The 17856-nt window shown below is 44.1% G+C and overlaps 7 protein-coding genes across 9 annotated transcripts in view; 3 read left to right on the plus strand and 4 right to left on the minus strand.

Annotated features, from left to right (window-relative positions):
• LOC115746805 overlaps window positions 1-17856 on the plus strand; it is a 959385-nt gene that overhangs the window by 322907 nt on the left and 618622 nt on the right. The gene's annotated exons all lie outside the window — the stretch shown is intronic.
• LOC115746882 (uncharacterized protein HI_0077) lies at window positions 88-3197 on the plus strand. 2 transcript variants are annotated; one of them, XM_030682833.2, is made up of 7 exons: window positions 88-557; window positions 1209-1450; window positions 1533-1629; window positions 2084-2267; window positions 2340-2427; window positions 2506-2551; window positions 2628-2664. In XM_030682833.2, the coding sequence occupies exons 1-5, from the start codon at window positions 135-137 to the stop codon at window positions 2423-2425; spliced, it is 1032 nt and encodes a 343-aa protein (XP_030538693.1). In that variant the 5' UTR covers window positions 88-134; the 3' UTR covers window positions 2426-2427; window positions 2506-2551; window positions 2628-2664. The 2 variants fall into 2 exon arrangements, with proteins under 2 accessions (XP_030538693.1, XP_030538692.1); XM_030682832.2 differs by having other exon boundaries at window positions 89-557; window positions 2340-2421; window positions 2500-2551; window positions 2628-3197.
• On the plus strand, window positions 3581-4464 carry LOC115746883 (signaling peptide TAXIMIN 1). Its single transcript, XM_030682834.2, has 2 exons — window positions 3581-4060; window positions 4181-4464. The coding sequence occupies exons 1-2, from the start codon at window positions 3954-3956 to the stop codon at window positions 4302-4304; spliced, it is 231 nt and encodes a 76-aa protein (XP_030538694.1). The 5' UTR covers window positions 3581-3953; the 3' UTR covers window positions 4305-4464.
• Window positions 4802-6115, minus strand: LOC115746820 (seed biotin-containing protein SBP65-like). Its single transcript, XM_030682736.2, has 2 exons — window positions 5306-6115; window positions 4802-5147 (listed from the first exon to the last, which is right to left on the minus strand). Exons 1-2 carry the CDS (start codon window positions 6113-6115, stop codon window positions 4812-4814), a joined length of 1146 nt encoding a protein of 381 aa, XP_030538596.2. The 3' UTR covers window positions 4802-4811.
• On the minus strand, window positions 7287-8205 carry LOC115746779. Its single transcript, XM_030682693.2, has 3 exons — window positions 8031-8205; window positions 7622-7948; window positions 7287-7528 (listed from the first exon to the last, which is right to left on the minus strand). The coding sequence occupies exons 1-3, from the start codon at window positions 8119-8121 to the stop codon at window positions 7449-7451; spliced, it is 498 nt and encodes a 165-aa protein (XP_030538553.2). The 5' UTR covers window positions 8122-8205; the 3' UTR covers window positions 7287-7448.
• On the minus strand, window positions 8777-12547 carry LOC115746777. 2 transcript variants are annotated; one of them, XM_048282102.1, is made up of 8 exons: window positions 12104-12547; window positions 11439-11551; window positions 11189-11238; window positions 10691-10924; window positions 10434-10586; window positions 9938-10033; window positions 9758-9838; window positions 8777-9026 (listed from the first exon to the last, which is right to left on the minus strand). In XM_048282102.1, the coding sequence occupies exons 1-8, from the start codon at window positions 12373-12375 to the stop codon at window positions 8859-8861; spliced, it is 1167 nt and encodes a 388-aa protein (XP_048138059.1). In that variant the 5' UTR covers window positions 12376-12547; the 3' UTR covers window positions 8777-8858. The 2 variants fall into 2 exon arrangements, with proteins under 2 accessions (XP_048138059.1, XP_030538550.2); XM_030682690.2 differs by having other exon boundaries at window positions 9818-9838; window positions 12104-12453.
• LOC115746778 (transcription factor bHLH30-like) lies at window positions 12843-15734 on the minus strand. The gene is made up of 2 exons (XM_030682691.2): window positions 14982-15734; window positions 12843-14212 (listed from the first exon to the last, which is right to left on the minus strand). Exons 1-2 carry the CDS (start codon window positions 15258-15260, stop codon window positions 13772-13774), a joined length of 720 nt encoding a protein of 239 aa, XP_030538551.2. The 5' UTR covers window positions 15261-15734; the 3' UTR covers window positions 12843-13771.

Genomic DNA, 17856 nt, shown 5'->3' on the forward strand with positions numbered 1-17856 from the left:
ATTAATACAATAAAGTCCAATTTTTTTTAATTCCGTCCAATTTAGCATAGTTCTAAGAAGATAAAAGTTTGCTTTAAAAAGTTTTTTGCTCTCTCTTATTTTTCCGAACGCAATGAAATGTGAGGCTTGTAGAGATGATGCAGTACCTCAAGCTCGTAGTCTCATGCCCTCCTCCTCTCAGACCGTCTTCCTCGTCAGCCCTCAGACCCAAGCCTCTATCATCCTCGTCCTCCTCGGCACCTTCTTGCATCGAGCACACGCCGTGGTCGGGTCTCCAGTCATGGCGAGAGAGCTCGCTGAACCCCAACCGGTTCTGGGGACCCAGAGGACCTCAGCCTCTGCCCAAACCGTCCCCTTCGTCGCTCGACCCGAAACAGAGCTCGATCGGCTCGGCTTCTTCCCTGGCTGAAATGGGTGCTCTCGTTCTTTCCACTAGCGACCCTGCTTCGAAGTCGGAGCTTTCCCATCTCGCGTATTGCAGGTGGCGCGGTGAGAATCTACCTGTTGGGGTCTCTCGGCCCCCTGATAGACCAGCCAGGCCTGCGAAACCTGAATTGGTAACTCTGGTTTTTGTATTTTGAATTGTCAAAAAAGCATCGAGTTTCGAGAGTTTCGAATTCTGGGAGCTGGTTCTTTTCAGTGCATTCTGGGGTTGGTGTTGTCACTGTTGAGGTGAAGTTGACTTTGGCGGTTGCTGGACTTGAGTTGTGATTCCTGGGAAATGTATTACTTGGCCCCATGGTTCGAAGCTTTTGTTTTTTACGATGTTAGTACTGATTTATCTCTGGTTGTTGTTATGCAATGATACTTCAGAGTCGGGGTTTTGTGTGCTATAGTTCTCGGCAGTTTCTGTTTCTTATTTCCAGAGCATCATATGGAGGTGTTGTATTTCAATTGCTAGTACCACTAGTCTCAGCAAGCTTGACCTGAAGTTAAAACTGGGGAAACTGCATTGTTTGTGAATGCCAATGCAGGGACTATTATCTGCTTTTACTTGCAATACACGAAAAATTTGATGTTGCCTAGTTGATGCACTGTTAGAATGTTTTCTGCCTTCCATTAGATTGGAATCTCGGTCTCTCGCTGGTGATCGACCTCTCAATCTTTTTGCCAGTTTAGAATTTGGATCTTGAGATGCTGTTTACATGGTAAATTGCTCGCCTGTCAGTAAGTCTAAGACTCTCAACTGTCTTCTGTATTTACTGTAGGTTTCCCCAAAGGATATGCCGCCCCCTAAAGAATCAGGATTACCTCTTAATGCCTATATGCTGCATAATCTTGCTCATGTGGAGCTGAATGCGATTGATTTGGCATGGGATACTGTGGTTCGGTTCTCACCATTCTTGGAGACTCTTGGGGAAGGATTCTTTGAGGACTTTGCTCACGTTGCTGATGATGAGAGTCGCCATTTTGCTTGGTGCTCTCAAAGGCTTCTGGAGCTTGGATTCAGGTCAGTGGATCATTTGGGTTAGCAAATTCGTTATAGCCTGTGTGACCAGTATGCCTTCATCATATTCTCTTTGTTTCCTTAGGTACGGAGATATGCCTGCTCATAACTTGCTTTGGAGAGAGTGTGACAAATCCTCTGATAATGTTGCTGCTCGTTTGGCAGTGATCCCACTGGTTCAGGTAACTCTTGACATTTGAGTCGTCGATTGTTTGTTGTGATGAGCTTTACAAAGCATTTCTTCCAATGATTGGCCCAAAGACTCTTGCTTTTCCTTTTGTCTTTACACTCATAATGTTAAGCGCGACATGAAGGCACTCCTTCTCCCTACTCACCCATGGCCTTCATTTATTATTCTTGGATTCTTTGGCATCACCGTCATTGCTTAAATTTGCTCCATGGTAGTTGGACATTCATCTTGTCCATTAAAAAGTCCCTTCAGGAGGGTGAGAAGAAGATTTTGCTTTCACCTGGATGCTGTTCTGCTCACCTCAGTATTAAGCTTTACCATGGTTAACATCTGAAAAAGAGGATCATCCAACTTGTCATACCTTATGTAGTTCCACAGTATAACTGCTGATTGCAACTTGCCATACCTGCTCAAAGGTACAGAATTTCTTTTACCCTTTCACTCAGGAGGCCAGGGGACTTGATGCTGGGCCACGTTTGGTGCAAAAATTGGTCGGCTTTGGTGACAACATGACATCTAAAATCGTGGGTAGGATCGCTGATGAGGAAACAGCTCATGTAGCCGTTGGTGTCGATTGGTTTATCTCCGTATGTCAGAAAATGAACCGAGCTCCTTGCTCCACTTTCAAAGGTTCTGGACCTACCCCCTCAGGGCTCTGTTGTGGCTCCATAAACCTTTGCTGATTCAACTTTCTCAATGCAGACATATTGAGAGAGTACAGTGTAGAGTTGAAGGGCCCCTTCAATTATTCAGCTCGAGACGAAGCCGGTATTCCTCGTGACTGGTAAGGAAAAACACCAATCAAAATTTTCTGCGCTCCTATTACCTTGTTTTGATTTTTCTCCTTTAACTATTTCTCGAGGTACACGTCATCATCGACAAATAAGCAAGATAGGAAGGAGCAGCTTTCTGTGGTATGAGGTCTTTCGGACAATTGTACCAACTGTTTGCGAGTTTCGTACACTTATGGTTGTGAAAAAATCATGGCAGGTATACGATAGGCTGGCTCACATCATATCTATGGAGAGTGAGAACTCTGGTTCAAGCGGACCCACCTGATGATTTCATTCATATCGGGTGAAACAAGTTCACTCACATTACAGCGCCAATTGCTTGGATGCGAATATCTTCAACAACTGACTACATACTTCAGTGGCGGTGCGGAATGCCACGTGAAAAATGACTACTTGCTAACAGAAACTTTCGAGGAAAACCTTCTTTAAAACAGCAACTATCTTCTTGGCAAGCATAAAAGAAGTTCAAGAGCTCATTGAGGAGAAGATGCAGTATTCCGGTTTTTGATCTCATCTCGTGATATCGATGTGAAATCATGGGCATGTTCTGTGCCATTCTCCGCACTCCTATTGAGATGTAAATACTACATAAGTTCATACTTCGTAACTTTGCTGTTGCACCTTTGTGATTTTTTTTCCTTTTCTAGCTTATTTTGGACAAGTTAATACTAGTAGGATACAAGGGAATTTGCCGTGTGGTGCCTGTCAGCTTGAAGCTGCGTGCACTTTCTTCTTATCTCTTTATGGTGAGTCTCTTCATTACTAATTTACTTATTCAGGTAAAGTTATCGAATTTGTTGTTTGATGGTGAGGGAATTTCGTACCCGGGTCCACTGGATCGGGTGGATCATAACTATTTATTTTGGGTCTAGGCGAGTGTTTCCCTTGATTTCTAAACAGGATATGTGCGGATTTACACAGGCAAGGTGTGAATGATTTGAACATATCGAAACTCTCACGTTACATTTGAAGAGATCAAGCATAGCAAAAATGGCTGAGATGCTGTGTCGATGCACGATTGCAAAGCAAAAATGGGACGATTGGAGGCTGAGATAGATCTGTGGGGTTTCCCGCAAATTAAAGAAATCCTGAGTGGGGAATTGCTTAGTTCCTAAGACGGAGAGACGTGGCCCTTTCACGCATATGATATTGCAAAGCCGTCGCTGTCCAGTATTAGAATGAGAATCGTCAGCAGAAACTGAACTCCACGTGATGATCCGAAGACCTTAACACGTATCGGGTTACATACAGCGTCAATCACAGCTCACGTCTCAAGCTAAAGTTTTGAACTTTATTAGGAACTTTCTTGGGTTCTCTATGGCGTGACGAGAGTTCGAAACGATCGCACGACAGCATCGGTGGCAGGTATCCTCTTAGCGCGGCGGGTGAGGCGAAGTACTTCACGAAACCGAGTATATTTCTGTCTCGTCAAAACTTTTCCAGAGAGAGAATCGTCAAGAGGCAGTAGGATTCGCCGTGCCCAGAGCCCGAAAGGGGAGAGACAGAGTAGAACAGAGCAAGGATGTGCGGCGAAGACGGTTGCAGACCCCTGGGGTTCCTTCTTGGCCTTCCCTTCGCCTTTCTCGCTCTCCTAGTCTCCATCGTCGGCATCATCGTCTGGATCGTCGGGTACGTTTCGTTCCTCTCTCTACATCAAATCGTCTTGTGATGGTTACAGTCTCTCTGGGTGTTCGAATTCTCGCATGGATTTTGAGTAGTAGACGAGAAAAATGGTGGGTCGTGCTGCAGGTTGCTGTTGACTCTGATATGCCCCTGCTGCTTCTGCGTGACCCTGGTGGTGGAGTTCGCTCTGGAGCTGATCAAAGCCCCCCTTCACGTCATGGAATGGTTCACTTCTCAGATACCCTGTTGATCATTGCCAACCACAAATTTGATGAGTCGTTTCAGCTTTTTCAGAGCTGTCTGGTCTTCTCCTCTTTACTGTACGTGGATTTCACGGCATGTCTGTGTGATGTAACGCCGATTGTTGGGGTTTGAATGTAATGGGAAAAAGAGGGAATCCGATCTTCTACAATGTCTGGAAACATTGGTTTAAGTAAATTCCTCTTCTACTTGCAGTTGCAGACGCGCATGACAATCCCTTTTCTTGAATCACTTTTCCAAAATCCACGTCCACATGTTTTGAGGTCACAAGAAGAAAGCAAGATGGATCCCTCAGAAAATGAACTCTGAACCGTAAGAGAATCGTATATTACACGGGAATTCAACAAAGACGCACAATCAACATTCTCTGATCTGTACATTCATCAGCTCGCTAGCATAAATGCTAGCAAACTGTTTTATTTTACTTCGCTGGGTCTTCCTCACTTTTTTCCCCATGACGCACACCTCTCAACTCTTACATCCCTCTCCCCAACCCCTATTTACCGCGCTCTTGCTCATGCTCTCCTTCCTTGCTATGTTGTCCGGTCGAGAAGGCCGACAAATCAAGGTTCGCCTCTTCGGCTCCTTGCTCATCCTGGCCGACCACCAGCTCCTTGGTTGTCTGCGCAATCTCCGCTATAGTCTCGCCAATTGCTCCCACTACACCGCCTCCAGGCGACTGCTCCTCAGTCTCGCCGGTCCCTACCTTTCCCTCCTCGGTCGATCCCTTAAGTGTTTCCTGGGTAGTCTCCTTCGCCTTTCTAGCCCCTCCTTCCACCATTTCTTTGGCTTGTGACACTACACCTTTGGTCTGTTCAGTCCCTTCTGTTTCCTGCAGAGCATTTCAATTTCCGATTGAATGAGGCAATACAGCAATTATCTCATAAACTACAATTCTCATTCAGTCTTGCAGTCTGTTGTTTGTTAAACTAAATTGAACATCATTAAGAGCACAGCAACTAGAATTTGCGCGATTGTTCCACTAAACACCTGCTTTTCGGCTAACTTCTGGGTTTCTAACTCTCTCTCAGCTTCTTCTTTCTTCCTGGCTGTATACTCCTTGGCCTTTTCGCCGGAAGCAGCAGCCGCGTCCTTCGCTGCAACCAAAGGCTTGGCAGCAATCTCTGCTGCCTTATGTCCTACACCTACAGCGACCTCTCCCGCCAAGAAGGCAACTCCCTGAACGACCCCAGCAGCAGCCTTCGTTCCCTCCACCGTTTTCTCCGCGGTGTAATGAGCAGCTCCCCACCCTGCCACGACTGCCTTCTCCTTGACATCCACAGCCGCTTTCCCTGCACTCTCTGCCGCGCCCTTGCCAATCTCCACCGCCACATCCTTCGCGGCAACCACCTTCTCTCCCGCGTAGCTGGCGACTCCTTTAGAGATCTCCACCGTCTTATCCTTAGCTTCCGCGGCCTTTTGCATCGCGTAGTCCTTAGCTTGCTCTGCCTTTGGAACGGTGTAGTCCTTAGCAGTGTTTCCGGCACTGATCACGGTTTCCTTTGCGGCTGCAAGACCGTGTTGGCCCCTCTCCACAGTCGTCTCCTTGACAGCCGCACCCTTGTCCGCCACGTACTCAGTCGTGGCGCGAGCGCCATGGAGGACCGTCTCTTTCGTTTGAGCGGCCCTCTCGGATGCCACACCGAGTCCTTGGTTCGCCATTTGTTTTGCTTGGTTGTAGCGCTCCTCTGCAGCTCTTAGTATCTCCATGGAATTCTGCTGGGCCAATGCTCTTAATCTCGAAACCTCTTCTAGAGTAGGTTGTGCTACTTCTTCGTGGCCTTTACTTTGGCCCTGCATCTCCTCGCCACCGATCTGTATCTTCTCCACCTCCTCCGCCAGCGACTCTCCTTTCTTCCCGTGACCTTCTCTCTCCCCACCCTCGTAACCCCCCTTTTGACCTCCCAGGTCGATAGTCTTCACTTTCTCCGCCAAAGGCTCCAACTGCTTGTCGTCACTGCTCTCCTTCTCCTCCTTCGTCCCTTCTCGATCTTGTCGGGCCTTCGCCTCCGCCTGTCTCGCGGTCTCTCTCCCCTCTCGCTCCAGCGACTCGTCCCCCGGCCGGGTCTTGCCATGCAGAGTCTCTTTCCCGCCGGCCGGGTCCAATGCTCGCTCTTTCTCGGCAGGGGACTCGACTTGGATCGTCATCTTCGGGTTCAGGACCTCCTCCGTATCCGTGTGGATCTCTAGCTCGCTCGCGGTGTTCTCTTTTCTTCGGGAGACCTGCTCTGAAGCCATGTTAGCTTCTCTCTGGGCTGCGTGTTTGAACTTTCGAAAGTGAGTAACTGATGAGTGATATGGAACGAGAACGAGGGTGGTATTAAGAAGAGCGCTCGGAAGAAGAAGAAGAGGGTGAGAACGATGGACGTGGCGCGCATGGCAGGAGACATGTGTCAACTGGCACGGTGCCACGTGTTGACAACATGGAGGATATTGCGGTGACGTTTAGCGAGAAAATCTCAGTTCTCGACACGCGTCATCCAAGCTGGCGCCTCGTTAAGCAGGGGAGCTTATCTGGAATTTCTGTCCGCCACGTTTGAATAGAAACATAGGAGAGATTATCATATCATGAGAAAATTTGGACAAGGTAGACCAGTGGAGCCGGGGCCCGGGCCCGAGCCCGAGCGGCCGAGCCAAGAAGGAAATGAAATTGCTTTTAAGCCCGCGGTTTTGCCATTTGGGCTCGGACGGGCTGGCCAAGCCCTTCCAGCCCGTCGTTAACTAATTTTCTGATTTGTCTATCGGAGAATAAAAAGACGATAATTGACTTACTGTATCAACACGTCACGTGACATGACTCTATAACTTGCTCGAGATCAAGAAGTTAATAACGGCTTCAGTATAGTATCGATGACCTGTAACTGCATTTACTGCTCTAATTAATAAGCAATAGGCTGAACAAAACTCATTTCACACGTAATTTCTTGTGTGTAAATGTTCTCTTTGCATTCGCAACTTCTCGGTTAAAGTTCGACCCGACGGAGTGGAGTATCGGCGTTCTCAAAAGGATCATATCTCAGCATTCATGTCGGAAGAAGAGTCACGACTCCTTCCTTTGCAATACCGAAGGTTTGAATGTACATATCAAAACACGGCCATCTCTGCGGATGCGAGGCCTCCGCGATCCATTCAGTCAAAACTTCATTTCATCCTTTTGGAATACAAAGAAGACCAAGGACATCCCATAACCAATCCCCACCAGGATCATCTGTCCTGAAAATTTGGAAAGATCATTGGCAAAAGTCAATGAGCCCGTCGAAATCTACTTCCAAGAATAAAAGAAGTCAACGGGCAAAAGAGGCTCACCGAGTTCAATATGTTTGACAACTCCTCCTTCATCCTTCCTTGTAAAGAGACCCTTCTTTTTGGATGCGGCTTCAAGATGCAGGAACATGGAGAACACAACCAACCCACTCCCAAATTTCTCCCTCACAACTCTCTCCCTCATGTCCAGCGACCAGAAACCGGCAATTTGGTGCCTGTAGCCCTCCACCGCCACCTTCGCGAACAGAAACATCCCGAGCCAAAGTGCCGGCTTCCCGATGCGTGGGATCATTTTGGATGTGGCGAAGACCATGCTTGTCAGGTTCACAAGGCAAGCAGAGGAATACAGAGGCATCCACAAGTACCAATCTGGCAAATCTCGCAAGTAAAATAGACAGTCATCGATCGCGATATGTACAGGTGGGGACCGGAGTCAGATCTGTTACGCTACCTGGATCATTTAGTTGAACAGATGCAGAGCAAGCAAAGAGAAGACCCATTAGCAGAGAGCAAATTTTAGATAGTTTCATCCGCGTCGCCATCTTCTTCAGCTCTGGATCTGGAAAATGAAATTTGGGTTGGTGTTGTTTGATTCAGTGAATGAGAGAAGCTTCAGAGCTGGCTTGGTTTGAACACTATTTCATTGTCAGTGTGCTTAAAGAAGTTATGCTTATCATGGCCTACGGAATAAACAAGTGAGCATTGACCTTATGAGAAAGTTGAAAGTGACATTAGAGCATTGATTAAGGTGTAGTGAGGAAGAGAGGCTGTGTATGACATTGAAGGTGGTATCCACTATCCAATGAGATCTGTTCATGTATATAGGTAAAATGACATCTTCTGCGAAATACAAATTACAAGAAAATGTTTTTCACCATTGGTTTGTATCAGAAGAAGTATCCATAGCAAGGAGAAAACGTCTTTTAACAGAGTACCTTGAAGACGCATTGTATGAGCAAATCACTTTAGCACTGTGGAGGAAGTACAAACAATGTGGCTTGGTCCAAGAGAAACGGCTTTTACATGTTTGATAGCTCGACTCTCGCAATCCAAGGACTTCACGAAATAAGAAAGCCGAGAAATCTTTTCAGAAGCTACAGCCGCTCAAGATGCGACTTTGGATAATGAGGCGGACAATATGACCAACAATCATTTACAAAACTATCCCGTTTTCCCTCATACAGCTTTAATATGAAGGTTTAAAAAAATGATGCATCTTAGTTTTCACCGCTCACTGTGGCTCAGGAAGCAAAAAGACATCCTCGCAACCACAACATATCTAACAAGGCACGGTTGCCGTCACAGTTCTGTGTCGCGAATCTGTTAGGGCATCTGCTACGTTCACGAACCCCACTTCCCTCAGTGTTCCTTCCAAATCAGTCAGATAGTACTCGTCTAGGAAGGGTTCGGTACTCTTCAATAGTGTAAACAGCACAGGCGACAAATTCTGCAGCACATAGGAAAGGTGAGGCATTAAGTTGCTGATGTTAAATGGCCAAAGAAAAAGATGTTTCAGCCAATGAACATGTCGCTGATGACGAGTAACTCCTTTCGGAAGCTGCTTAGTTCCCAATTTCTGTTTACAAGGCTGATTCTCTCCAAGGTTTAATGAACTATGCTTTGTTCTAATATTGTAGGACACCATTTTCAACTAAGCTAGAACTAGATTTCATGCAACCATTTTCCATTTTTCTTACTAGACTTCATGCAATCATTTTCCATTTTTCTTACTTTTTTTTTCAATGTCTATTTTGCATTGGAGACTCCAGGTATCACAAAGAACGGATTATGACAATCGAGCAAGAAAGCCGTGTAACACTAGGACTGGTGAGGTATAAAATATGTGAGCTGCAGCAGTTGAAAATGTCCTGACCAGTCAAATGTCGACTAATTAGAACATTAAGTCTCTCATGTAAGAACTAAAGCCCACTAATATGGAGATGAACGCTATGACATATAAGTTAATATCCTCCTTATTATTAGCAATCAGATACTCGTTCGTACCCAAGGCCCCTGCTAGTGAAACCTAGAATCTTCACTTGCCTCTACTATTTTTTTCTGAGGAATTGATGTCTTTCTTTTCTATCCCCAATTATTAGTAATTTAGAATAAACCGTGGAAAAACTTGTGTAGATGACAAAACATGCCATCAACAAGGAAAGCAGGTAGTGCTGATACTTGCAGTTGCAAAATTTCCATTGGAAGAAACCAAACAATATACAGGAATTTGAACCATACCTGAAGAACCTTAGAGGATGGCTGCAACGATGAGTAAAGGATATCGTATCAGTATTTCCATTATGGAGAAAGGAGTCAACAATAACAAACTTTAGCATGTGACACGAGATAATTACGCACCGCTTGATCCATTATGGCAATGGTGCCGCCAGGTCGAAGTAGCCGAGACGATTCCTTTATTACATTGGTTATTGCTCTAGTAGGACATTCATGAAACTGTACGTAATTCTTTAGTTAGAAGCATGGTGGCAGATGCTAATAAATGTTGCACATAAAGAATCAGAAAACAAAAAGGAAAAAATGTATCAAACATAAAATATACATCGAACATCTCTTACAAGTTGCAGCCCTGTCCCATGACAAAAACAATCGGACTGGATGCTTTCATTGAGCAATGATGACAATCACACTCGGTCATTATATAATTCCTTGAGAATTGAAATGTCGAAGTATCCATTATTACATTGTGAAACATGCGGGGTACCGTGACAGCACCTATCGGTCCTTCAAGTTTTGTTAGTTTCTAAATGGGCTAAAATAGAATCAAATCAATGTGCCAATAACTGAAAGTTCAAAAAGCTATGAGATCTATTTGCCAACTGGATGAGAACCATACCATTAAAGAAATTGAAACAAGGTCAAATGATTTGGATGGCAAGCCTGTATCTTCCCCATTAGCATGTATCCACCGTATTGGTATTGTTCTTTGGGACCTCTTTCTCTCATTAAACTGAGCCACAGAGAGAAAATATGGCGACAGATCTAGCCCCTACAAAGCAAATGCATTTAGACAGAGATTAATTGTTATGCTTATCTTATGCCATACGCAGGGAAAGAGATTAATCTGATTGGAGTACATGCTTACACACGTACAATGACTTTTGCAGAAGGGAATGTGTCGGCGAGATAACCAGTGCTAATACCTACTGAGCATCCGATATCCAGAATGTCTCGAACCGTGGAACCACCAGAGTGCTGTCTATGGTGCTTTTCAATTGCCTTGAGCCAATTTCCACGCACCACTTGAGTTGCCTCATCTGCTGATCTTGCCTCAGGTACTGCTCGTATAGACATCGACTTTGTGGCAGGCTCTGCTTCTGCTGCAGCCTGCAAGCATTGTATGCAGCAACAATTTACGACTGCTTTGATTTGTATTAGTTGCTTTACTAGGATATGTTATATCCTCATCATGTTTTGAGAATTTCATACTAGAAAACATGCAAAAGACCATTTATACAAAGTAGCAACTTCTTCTTTCCGGAATAAATGGCAAAGCACTTTCACCAGAGCAGAAGATTATCTGAAAGAGGCAGTTAATTGTGTTCTCAAATTGCTAAAGAAGATAGACGTTTTAAAGACCAAAATACTCACCGTCCATGAAAGGTTACCCTCATCATAAGCATGGAAAGGACTCAGATAATCTGTTAGAACAATCATTCTGTCATTCATTAGTCAATTAAACTGCAGTGAAAGCTTTGCCCACCCACGGCTTTGTCCCCGTTTTTGGTGCAATATGCTTAACAAGAGAGTGCATACATGTGCATAAGGGTGAGTCAGTATCTAGGAAAAGCATATGGAGAAGGCAAATCAGAATAATGAGTAGAAGGAATGGAGAGATTACAATCTGGGAACACAAGTGAGGGGTTTTGAATGCTTTCTAGCTCCTTATAAACATCTGATTCCAGAATCTGTCTCGTCATCTCTCGCCACGGGATGTCATTCTTCTCAGCTGTGCTGCACATTTGGCATGTCAAAGAACCAGATTAGCATCTCCCCGTTTTTTCAGAGCCACAATTCTGAAATCTCAAAATCCCGACTCCAGAAGAAAACCAGGTCATTACCCATTTGCAGTAACCCCTGGCCTTGAAACAACATTTCAAACTGCAGCAATCAACCAATACTCATCCCAATCCACCTTTTTTCCACTGAAAAAGAATTCTTTTTACAGATTTTCATCCTCTTTTTTTCCCAGCTCCTAGCAAGCTAACATCATTCCTACCAGTTGCAGGTGAACCTTCCATACAAATTAAGCTGGACTTCAAACCATTTCTACATTCAACTCCAACAAAAACCAAACTCATTCACTTGCCCTAGCGCACTCTGTAGATTACATGCACCACCGCCAATCCATTTAAATACTGGAAAAATCATGCCACGTTACTCTCAATCCATCTAATATACGAAACTACGCGAACAAATTTTCAGCGTAATTGGTAATGCAATAGACGCTGAGTCGGGTCTCATTGAGCAATAAGATCGGACGCATGGCATAAGAAGAAAGACCACCTGATGAGGACTTGCCGAGCGCCGAGCTTGAGAAGAGAGTAGATAGGCTTGAACGAGATGACGGCTCCGACTAGGCGGGAGAGCGGTGTCTCTCCTGCCCATTTCGGCCTCTCCAGCTGTCCCTTCTCGTACGCGACTTCCGTGGCGGACGACGACGCCGCCCCTCTGATTGCCGGAATTCCCGCTCTCTTGTTGTTTCTCTTGGTCCTTGCATTGTGCCCACTTGCTGGCGAGCCGAGATAGAGCTTCTGGGTGTTCGCATACAACGCCATTGAAATACTGAGAGAGAGAGAGAGAGAGAGAGATGATGATGATGATGATGATGCAGAGAGAAGGAGGAGGACCGAGGCAGGATGGTGTCTACTGTCTGATGCCTTGTCTGCGCGCGAAATCTAGAGGAGCAATAGCGTGTTGACACGTGGACGGGAGGGGATTCTTGATGATTTACCAAATGTGGTGGTATCTTTCTGCTTTGGCGAAAGTACACCCCAAGAAGAATGGGATTTCGACTTTCATGTCCGAAGAGAATGAGATTTCAACTTTTTTTTTTATTGGGTTAATCGCACTTCTTTAAAACCCGAACCATCCTTATTCTGGTTGACCCTGCAGTTCAAAGTTTTCTGTTCCTTGTTCACAGCAGGATATGCTTTTAATTCGTCAAAGAATTCGATGTTTGACGAGTAAATCATGCTCGATTCGCCACTGACGAACGGACGAAAACCCTGTTCATCGACGCCTGTTAAAGTTAAAACAGAACTGCCCGAAATTTTTTAGAACAATAAAGCCAGACAGAAAACATAGTGCACCCAAACTGATAAAAGCCACTCTTAAACAGATCAGCCATTTGGAGCAAGAATAACAGGAGCATTACAACTTGACTCTAGCACCAACAAAGTTCACATTGGAAAAACATGTCAAGGCATCTCATATCTTCATTTGCAGGATGCCAGGAACTCTCTCATTTGTTGATTATCATGTCAAAGTTGGCTAAGGGACTCAGTGAGGCATTCAGTCTGAGGGAGATTGTCTAGCAGGCTGCAATTCTTTTCAAAATCTGCTGTACAGTCTCGATGCCGACTTGGCTCCTCAGTTTTTCCCATAGTGATCTGCTTCGTTTCTTATGAGTCTCAGTTTTTCCCATAGCGATCTGCCTCATGTCTTATGTCCCAGTGCGGATACTGTATTAATCGGCCAATCAAGCAATCCAGTTCATGCAGTTAAATTATGTGTATCCCAGTTAGCACTTTTCCTGATATCTTTTTTTCTGGAACAGAAGTCCTAGAGCGCAGTTCTTCAAAGTCGTCGAGAAGTTAAGCCACGCTTTTCCAATTGACTTGCATTAGAGTACAGAACTACCGGGAATGATGAGTGTGTATTAGCCAGTCTTACGTTACCCATTCCGGAGAAGTTCCCCTATGACAAACCAGACACTCAACTATAATTTCCTCTGAAATATTTCACAGTACCGATGATGATCCAGTCAGTCATAGCTTCAGGCAGAAAACATCTCTATAAGCTCACCTCGAGAAAAAAGGAATGAAAGAACATATGGAACTTCATATGTACTTATGAAGCCATTTTAACGAAGGATGCTCCATGTACAAAAGAAGTCGACTCTCTTGAAGTTAAATTTCTTTAGCTTCTTCCAGATCTTTCACAACTTAGTAATTAAGCCCTTCGCCTCTTTTTTGACACCAGAGGCCTCTGAGACTCCTCTGAAGTAGAGAACTGATCAACTATTGAGCAGAGGGCTAAGGGAAGAGAGCTTGAAAGAAACTGACGCATTGTCTTATCTCCTTCGTGGCATCTGGTCAGTACCATAATACTTTTCATCCTTCCTTCAAGGGTGGCAACCTCTGCACTCAACACGATCAACCCGAGGTCGACAAGCGCTTGTCTTAGATTGGACAGAAGGCCGGGCCTATAGGCGCAGCAAAGTGATGCCTTGATCGTCTCAAATTCTAAATCCACTACTTCACCCTGTCCTTGCTCCACCCTTATTTCATCAGCATCTGTTGGTATCACATACTGCTGCATGGCTTCTTCAGCATTTCCTTTCAGCTTTCTTAAGTGGTTGATGACCTCGGCAAGCAACGCTGCTTTGTCCAACTGCAACATCCAAACTTGCAATTTAGCTAACATTCCCGTAAATCATTAGTTACAGCAACATTGGCAATACAAATAATTGCAAAAAAAAAACCTGAGATTCGCCATGCATTCGAGTTCCGAAACAGAAAAAACCTGGTTTTCTCAACAGCCAGTAGAGCAAATATCTATTAATAATGGATCTTAGCAGAATAGAACCTTGAAGGGCATGACTCATTCTATTTTTGCGCAGGCATTTAGGATCCTTCCGTAATACTTCTTTCGCTAGTACTTTATGGATAACACTATGGCTTTCCACAAAACTAACGACTACGGAATCTAAATGAGGTAGTCTGTCCTTATTCGGGAGAAATCAAGGAGAATGTCAGTATGTCCAAGTTGACTGCCCAAACCATTTCTTAACAATCAATGTATCAGTTCCGCTTAACATGAGCTGAAAGCACTCCTTTTGGCCTGCTTCCCATAACCAAATATCTTAAACACTCAATTGACAATATCTTTTCTAAATGACCCTCGTTAGTGGTCGGACTCATCACACTAAATAAGAAACATAACATCACAAGTCACATAAACCCCCTTAAAAAAATTCGTTAGATCTACTTCAGAAGGTAGCAATAATCTTATAAGCACCAACATATTTCTCAGAAATCATGCCTTCTCTTTTGGCAATTTCCTAACTCGCCCTTATGAATTCAAACAGTCAAAATCATAGGACAAGCTAAAACCGGTAAGGCCTCAAATTAACGACCACAGAAACTGCAGCAATCTCTACCTTCTTTGCCTCGGGAACTAGCCCACGAAGCGTGTCGAGATGCGCATTGATCCTCGCTCGCCGCCGTCTCTCAGCCTCGCTGTGCTTCCTCAAGGCATCAACATTCCTCTCCGCAGGCGCCATTTTCCTCTTGGCGCTCACGCAGGCCTCCACGAGCTCTCCTCTCTCACTGTCCAGCACCAACGACGAAGACAGCGAGGACTTGTCCGTCTGCAGTGTTCTAAACTCAGGTTTAACCCGAGAATCGTCGCTCAGAACCTCGAAATCCGATTCGTTCATTCTGGAGCTTGAATCCGCTAGAGAAAAGATCTCGCAGAGAGGAGACTCGGCACCACTGTGCAGCGGCAATGACTTTGAAAATTTTTGACGAGGGATCAAGACGAAAAACGTAAAAATCGAGACTTTCTAGCTTGACTCACTCCAAACGATTCTGGGCAGAGAGCAGAAAAGGAAAATGGGTTGTTCAACCAGGAAGAGACGCGACATTGTTGCGCGAAGTCTTCTGGGTTTGAGGTCTGGACTGCTGTTAATCAGGCCATGCCAAGGATTGAGACGACCTGCGTGTGCAGAGAGTCCTTCCCTCGCTTCAGCGCTGCAATTACAGAGAATGTGGTCCCACTCCACTCGATCGCCGCAAGACGCTCGATTCCGAATGGAACCAAACCAGACCAGACCTCACTCTTGTCCTCTTCCTTTTCTTTCGTTTGCTTTTTGCCTCCCCGTCGTTTTTTCTTGCTATTATTTTCACATTTCCCACTCGTCCGTTTCTCCATCCTGCATTGCGTTTGAACTTTGTCCGGTGATCTTTGCCCTTTTCTCCCCTGCATGACAAAATTTTCCCCTGCGCCGTTCAGATAATCTCCAATTTTTCAACCTCGGGTTGGGACATTTCTATGTTGCTCCAAAATTCTCGTTTTCCTAATCTTTCGGTCGAATGTTTCCTAATTCGAATTACAGCTTCTTTAGAATTTGTTAGGAATTTAAAGTTTTCATATCCCTTGATTTTATTGGCATTCTAAAGACAAGCTTTTCGACATTGCGTTTGAAGAATAATATCGAGAGTTCCTTTCCTGTATGCTTTAACCTGTCGTGCTTGTATGCAAGTTCTGCTCGTGTCGCAAATCGCCATCAGCATCATCCTCGTTTTAACGCGCCACAAGGGTGTCAGAGCATGTTAGTCGTGGAAATAGGCAGCTTGGCACATAATAGCTTTGGATACAACCATCTCGCCAACAATGATCGAGAGGTGTTGGCTCTTCGACATTGTAGCCCTAGAGTATCTCGACCAGTTGTAGAACCATGACCGAATGTGCCGACTATACAAGGTTCGAAATGGCTACTCTGACGGAGGCACTTGGCTTGAAGAGAAAACCGAACGGTATAACGGAGGAGAGCCACGGGGAAATGTGGCGATTGATTTAATTTCAACATGGCTTGGTTGCAGAAATGTGCCAAGTCAAAGGACTAGATCGCGTAAATTGAAAATATGATGACCTGATTACACAAATAAATGAATCATGGGATTACAGGAGATCACGTCCTCAAAAGTATAAAATTTTGTAAGGAGACCTCCCTCTCTCCCTTTCTAATCCTGTGTACGTAATTAGCACCCTCATTTCTTTTCGATCTGGCCCTTACCTTATTTCTTTCTAAGGTAAGAAAATTTGGGATCGAAAGCGACCGTTCGCACCAAGAAAGTCTAGTGAAATCCGATCCAGTGCGATACGACATGAATTCTTGCTTAATTAGAAAATGTGGGGTCTATAATCCCGAGTTTTGCCTTATCAAAAAGAGGAAAATTGAGTGTTTTCCTCGCCCCAAGTCACCCACGTCTCTTGTGCGCCCACTTTCTCCGAAGCTTATTTTGTCCTCATCGATGATAGCAAAGAGCAAAAGCGTTAGCTCGTGCACCAAGATCGACATTAATGAAATCAGTCTGCCATTAGCAACAAAGTGAGCTTTAAACAAAGCTTGATTTATCGTCCACAAAAAAAAAAAAAAAAAAACCCACAAAACTTGATTAAATTAATTGTACACCGGCTGCGACTTTAAATCTCCCCAAGAGCCCATTCACCTTAAACGTATGGCTTTATTTAAGCGATTATTTATAAAATATATATTTTTTTATATAATTCATTTTTCGGAAAATAAATAGATTGATAGTTTCGATACTTGCATGGACATGGTCCCCGTTTTAATTAATTGAGCTATTAGAAAAAAGTAAGAGGTCCCCGTATTTAATAACAACGTGCTCTTTGAGCATATTCTTTTCCTTTCTTTTTAATTATTATCCTTTACATTGTAAATTAAGCGCTTTAAGTGATGTCGTTTTCTCAAACAAAAACTTAAAGTGCATATTTTTTCAAATAATGATCTAAAGTACCCATATTAATCTCAAAAAGAGGTATGATAAGGGCATTTTTGTTCTTTACATTATTATTATTATTATTACCTTTTTTTTTCTAAAAGGCAAAAAAAAAACCTCAACCCCTCCACTTGTGGCCGACGGGGTTGTCAATGCCTTGGCAAGGGCTTGCCGGCCCTTGCCCCAAGTTTGGGGAATGGTTGAGGCGCGGGCAATTCCGCTAGGTAGTCCTCTCGTCCCGCATCTTCTTTTTTTTTTTTTATCTTTTTAAAAGAATTATCTTTTTTAATTTAATCTAATTTAATTAAAATCTAAGTTAAAATTGTATGTTGAAGAAAATGTCATTGATTGGCCGGAATATTTTCCTGACGAGCAAGGTTGGGCCCTTATTCGAAATAGCCATGACTACTTCAAACCCTTATTTAAAACAAGGTATACTTCATATCTTTATTTAATTTTTTTTTCTTGAATCTTATTACTAAATACCCTTAGAACTTTATTGAAAGATTA

This window comes from Rhodamnia argentea, chromosome 7, assembly GCF_020921035.1.
Source record: "Rhodamnia argentea isolate NSW1041297 chromosome 7, ASM2092103v1, whole genome shotgun sequence".
Classification (NCBI taxonomy): Eukaryota; Viridiplantae; Streptophyta; class Magnoliopsida; order Myrtales; family Myrtaceae; genus Rhodamnia; species Rhodamnia argentea.

Coding starts and splice junctions, on each gene's coding strand:
- LOC115746882 (XM_030682832.2), top strand. CDS start 135: ATGATGCAGTACCTCAAGCTCGTAGTCTCATGCCCTCCTCCTCTCAGA. Junction 2,268..2,339: donor TCCTTGCTCCACTTTCAAAG/GTTCTGGACCTA, acceptor TTCTCAATGCAG/ACATATTGAGAGAGTACAGT. Junction 2,552..2,627: donor GGAAGGAGCAGCTTTCTGTG/GTATGAGGTCTT, acceptor AAATCATGGCAG/GTATACGATAGGCTGGCTCA.
- LOC115746883 (XM_030682834.2), top strand. CDS start 3,954: ATGTGCGGCGAAGACGGTTGCAGACCCCTGGGGTTCCTTCTTGGCCTT. Junction 4,061..4,180: donor ATCATCGTCTGGATCGTCGG/GTACGTTTCGTT, acceptor GTCGTGCTGCAG/GTTGCTGTTGACTCTGATAT.
- LOC115746820 (XM_030682736.2), bottom strand. CDS start 6,115: ATGCAGGGCCAAAGTAAAGGCCACGAAGAAGTAGCACAACCTACTCTA. Junction 5,148..5,305: donor AGAAGTTAGCCGAAAAGCAG/GTGTTTAGTGGA, acceptor AATGCTCTGCAG/GAAACAGAAGGGACTGAACA.
- LOC115746779 (XM_030682693.2), bottom strand. CDS start 8,121: ATGGCGACGCGGATGAAACTATCTAAAATTTGCTCTCTGCTAATGGGT. Junction 7,949..8,030: donor TGTTCAACTAAATGATCCAG/GTAGCGTAACAG, acceptor GAGATTTGCCAG/ATTGGTACTTGTGGATGCCT. Junction 7,529..7,621: donor TGTCAAACATATTGAACTCG/GTGAGCCTCTTT, acceptor CCAAATTTTCAG/GACAGATGATCCTGGTGGGG.
- LOC115746777 (XM_048282102.1), bottom strand. CDS start 12,375: ATGGCGTTGTATGCGAACACCCAGAAGCTCTATCTCGGCTCGCCAGCA. Junction 11,239..11,438: donor CTCACTTGTGTTCCCAGATT/GTAATCTCTCCA, acceptor TTGTTCTAACAG/ATTATCTGAGTCCTTTCCAT. Junction 10,925..11,188: donor AGGGTAACCTTTCATGGACG/GTGAGTATTTTG, acceptor CAATGCTTGCAG/GCTGCAGCAGAAGCAGAGCC.
- LOC115746778 (XM_030682691.2), bottom strand. CDS start 15,260: ATGAACGAATCGGATTTCGAGGTTCTGAGCGACGATTCTCGGGTTAAA. Junction 14,213..14,981: donor TAGTTCCCGAGGCAAAGAAG/GTAGAGATTGCT, acceptor TGGATGTTGCAG/TTGGACAAAGCAGCGTTGCT.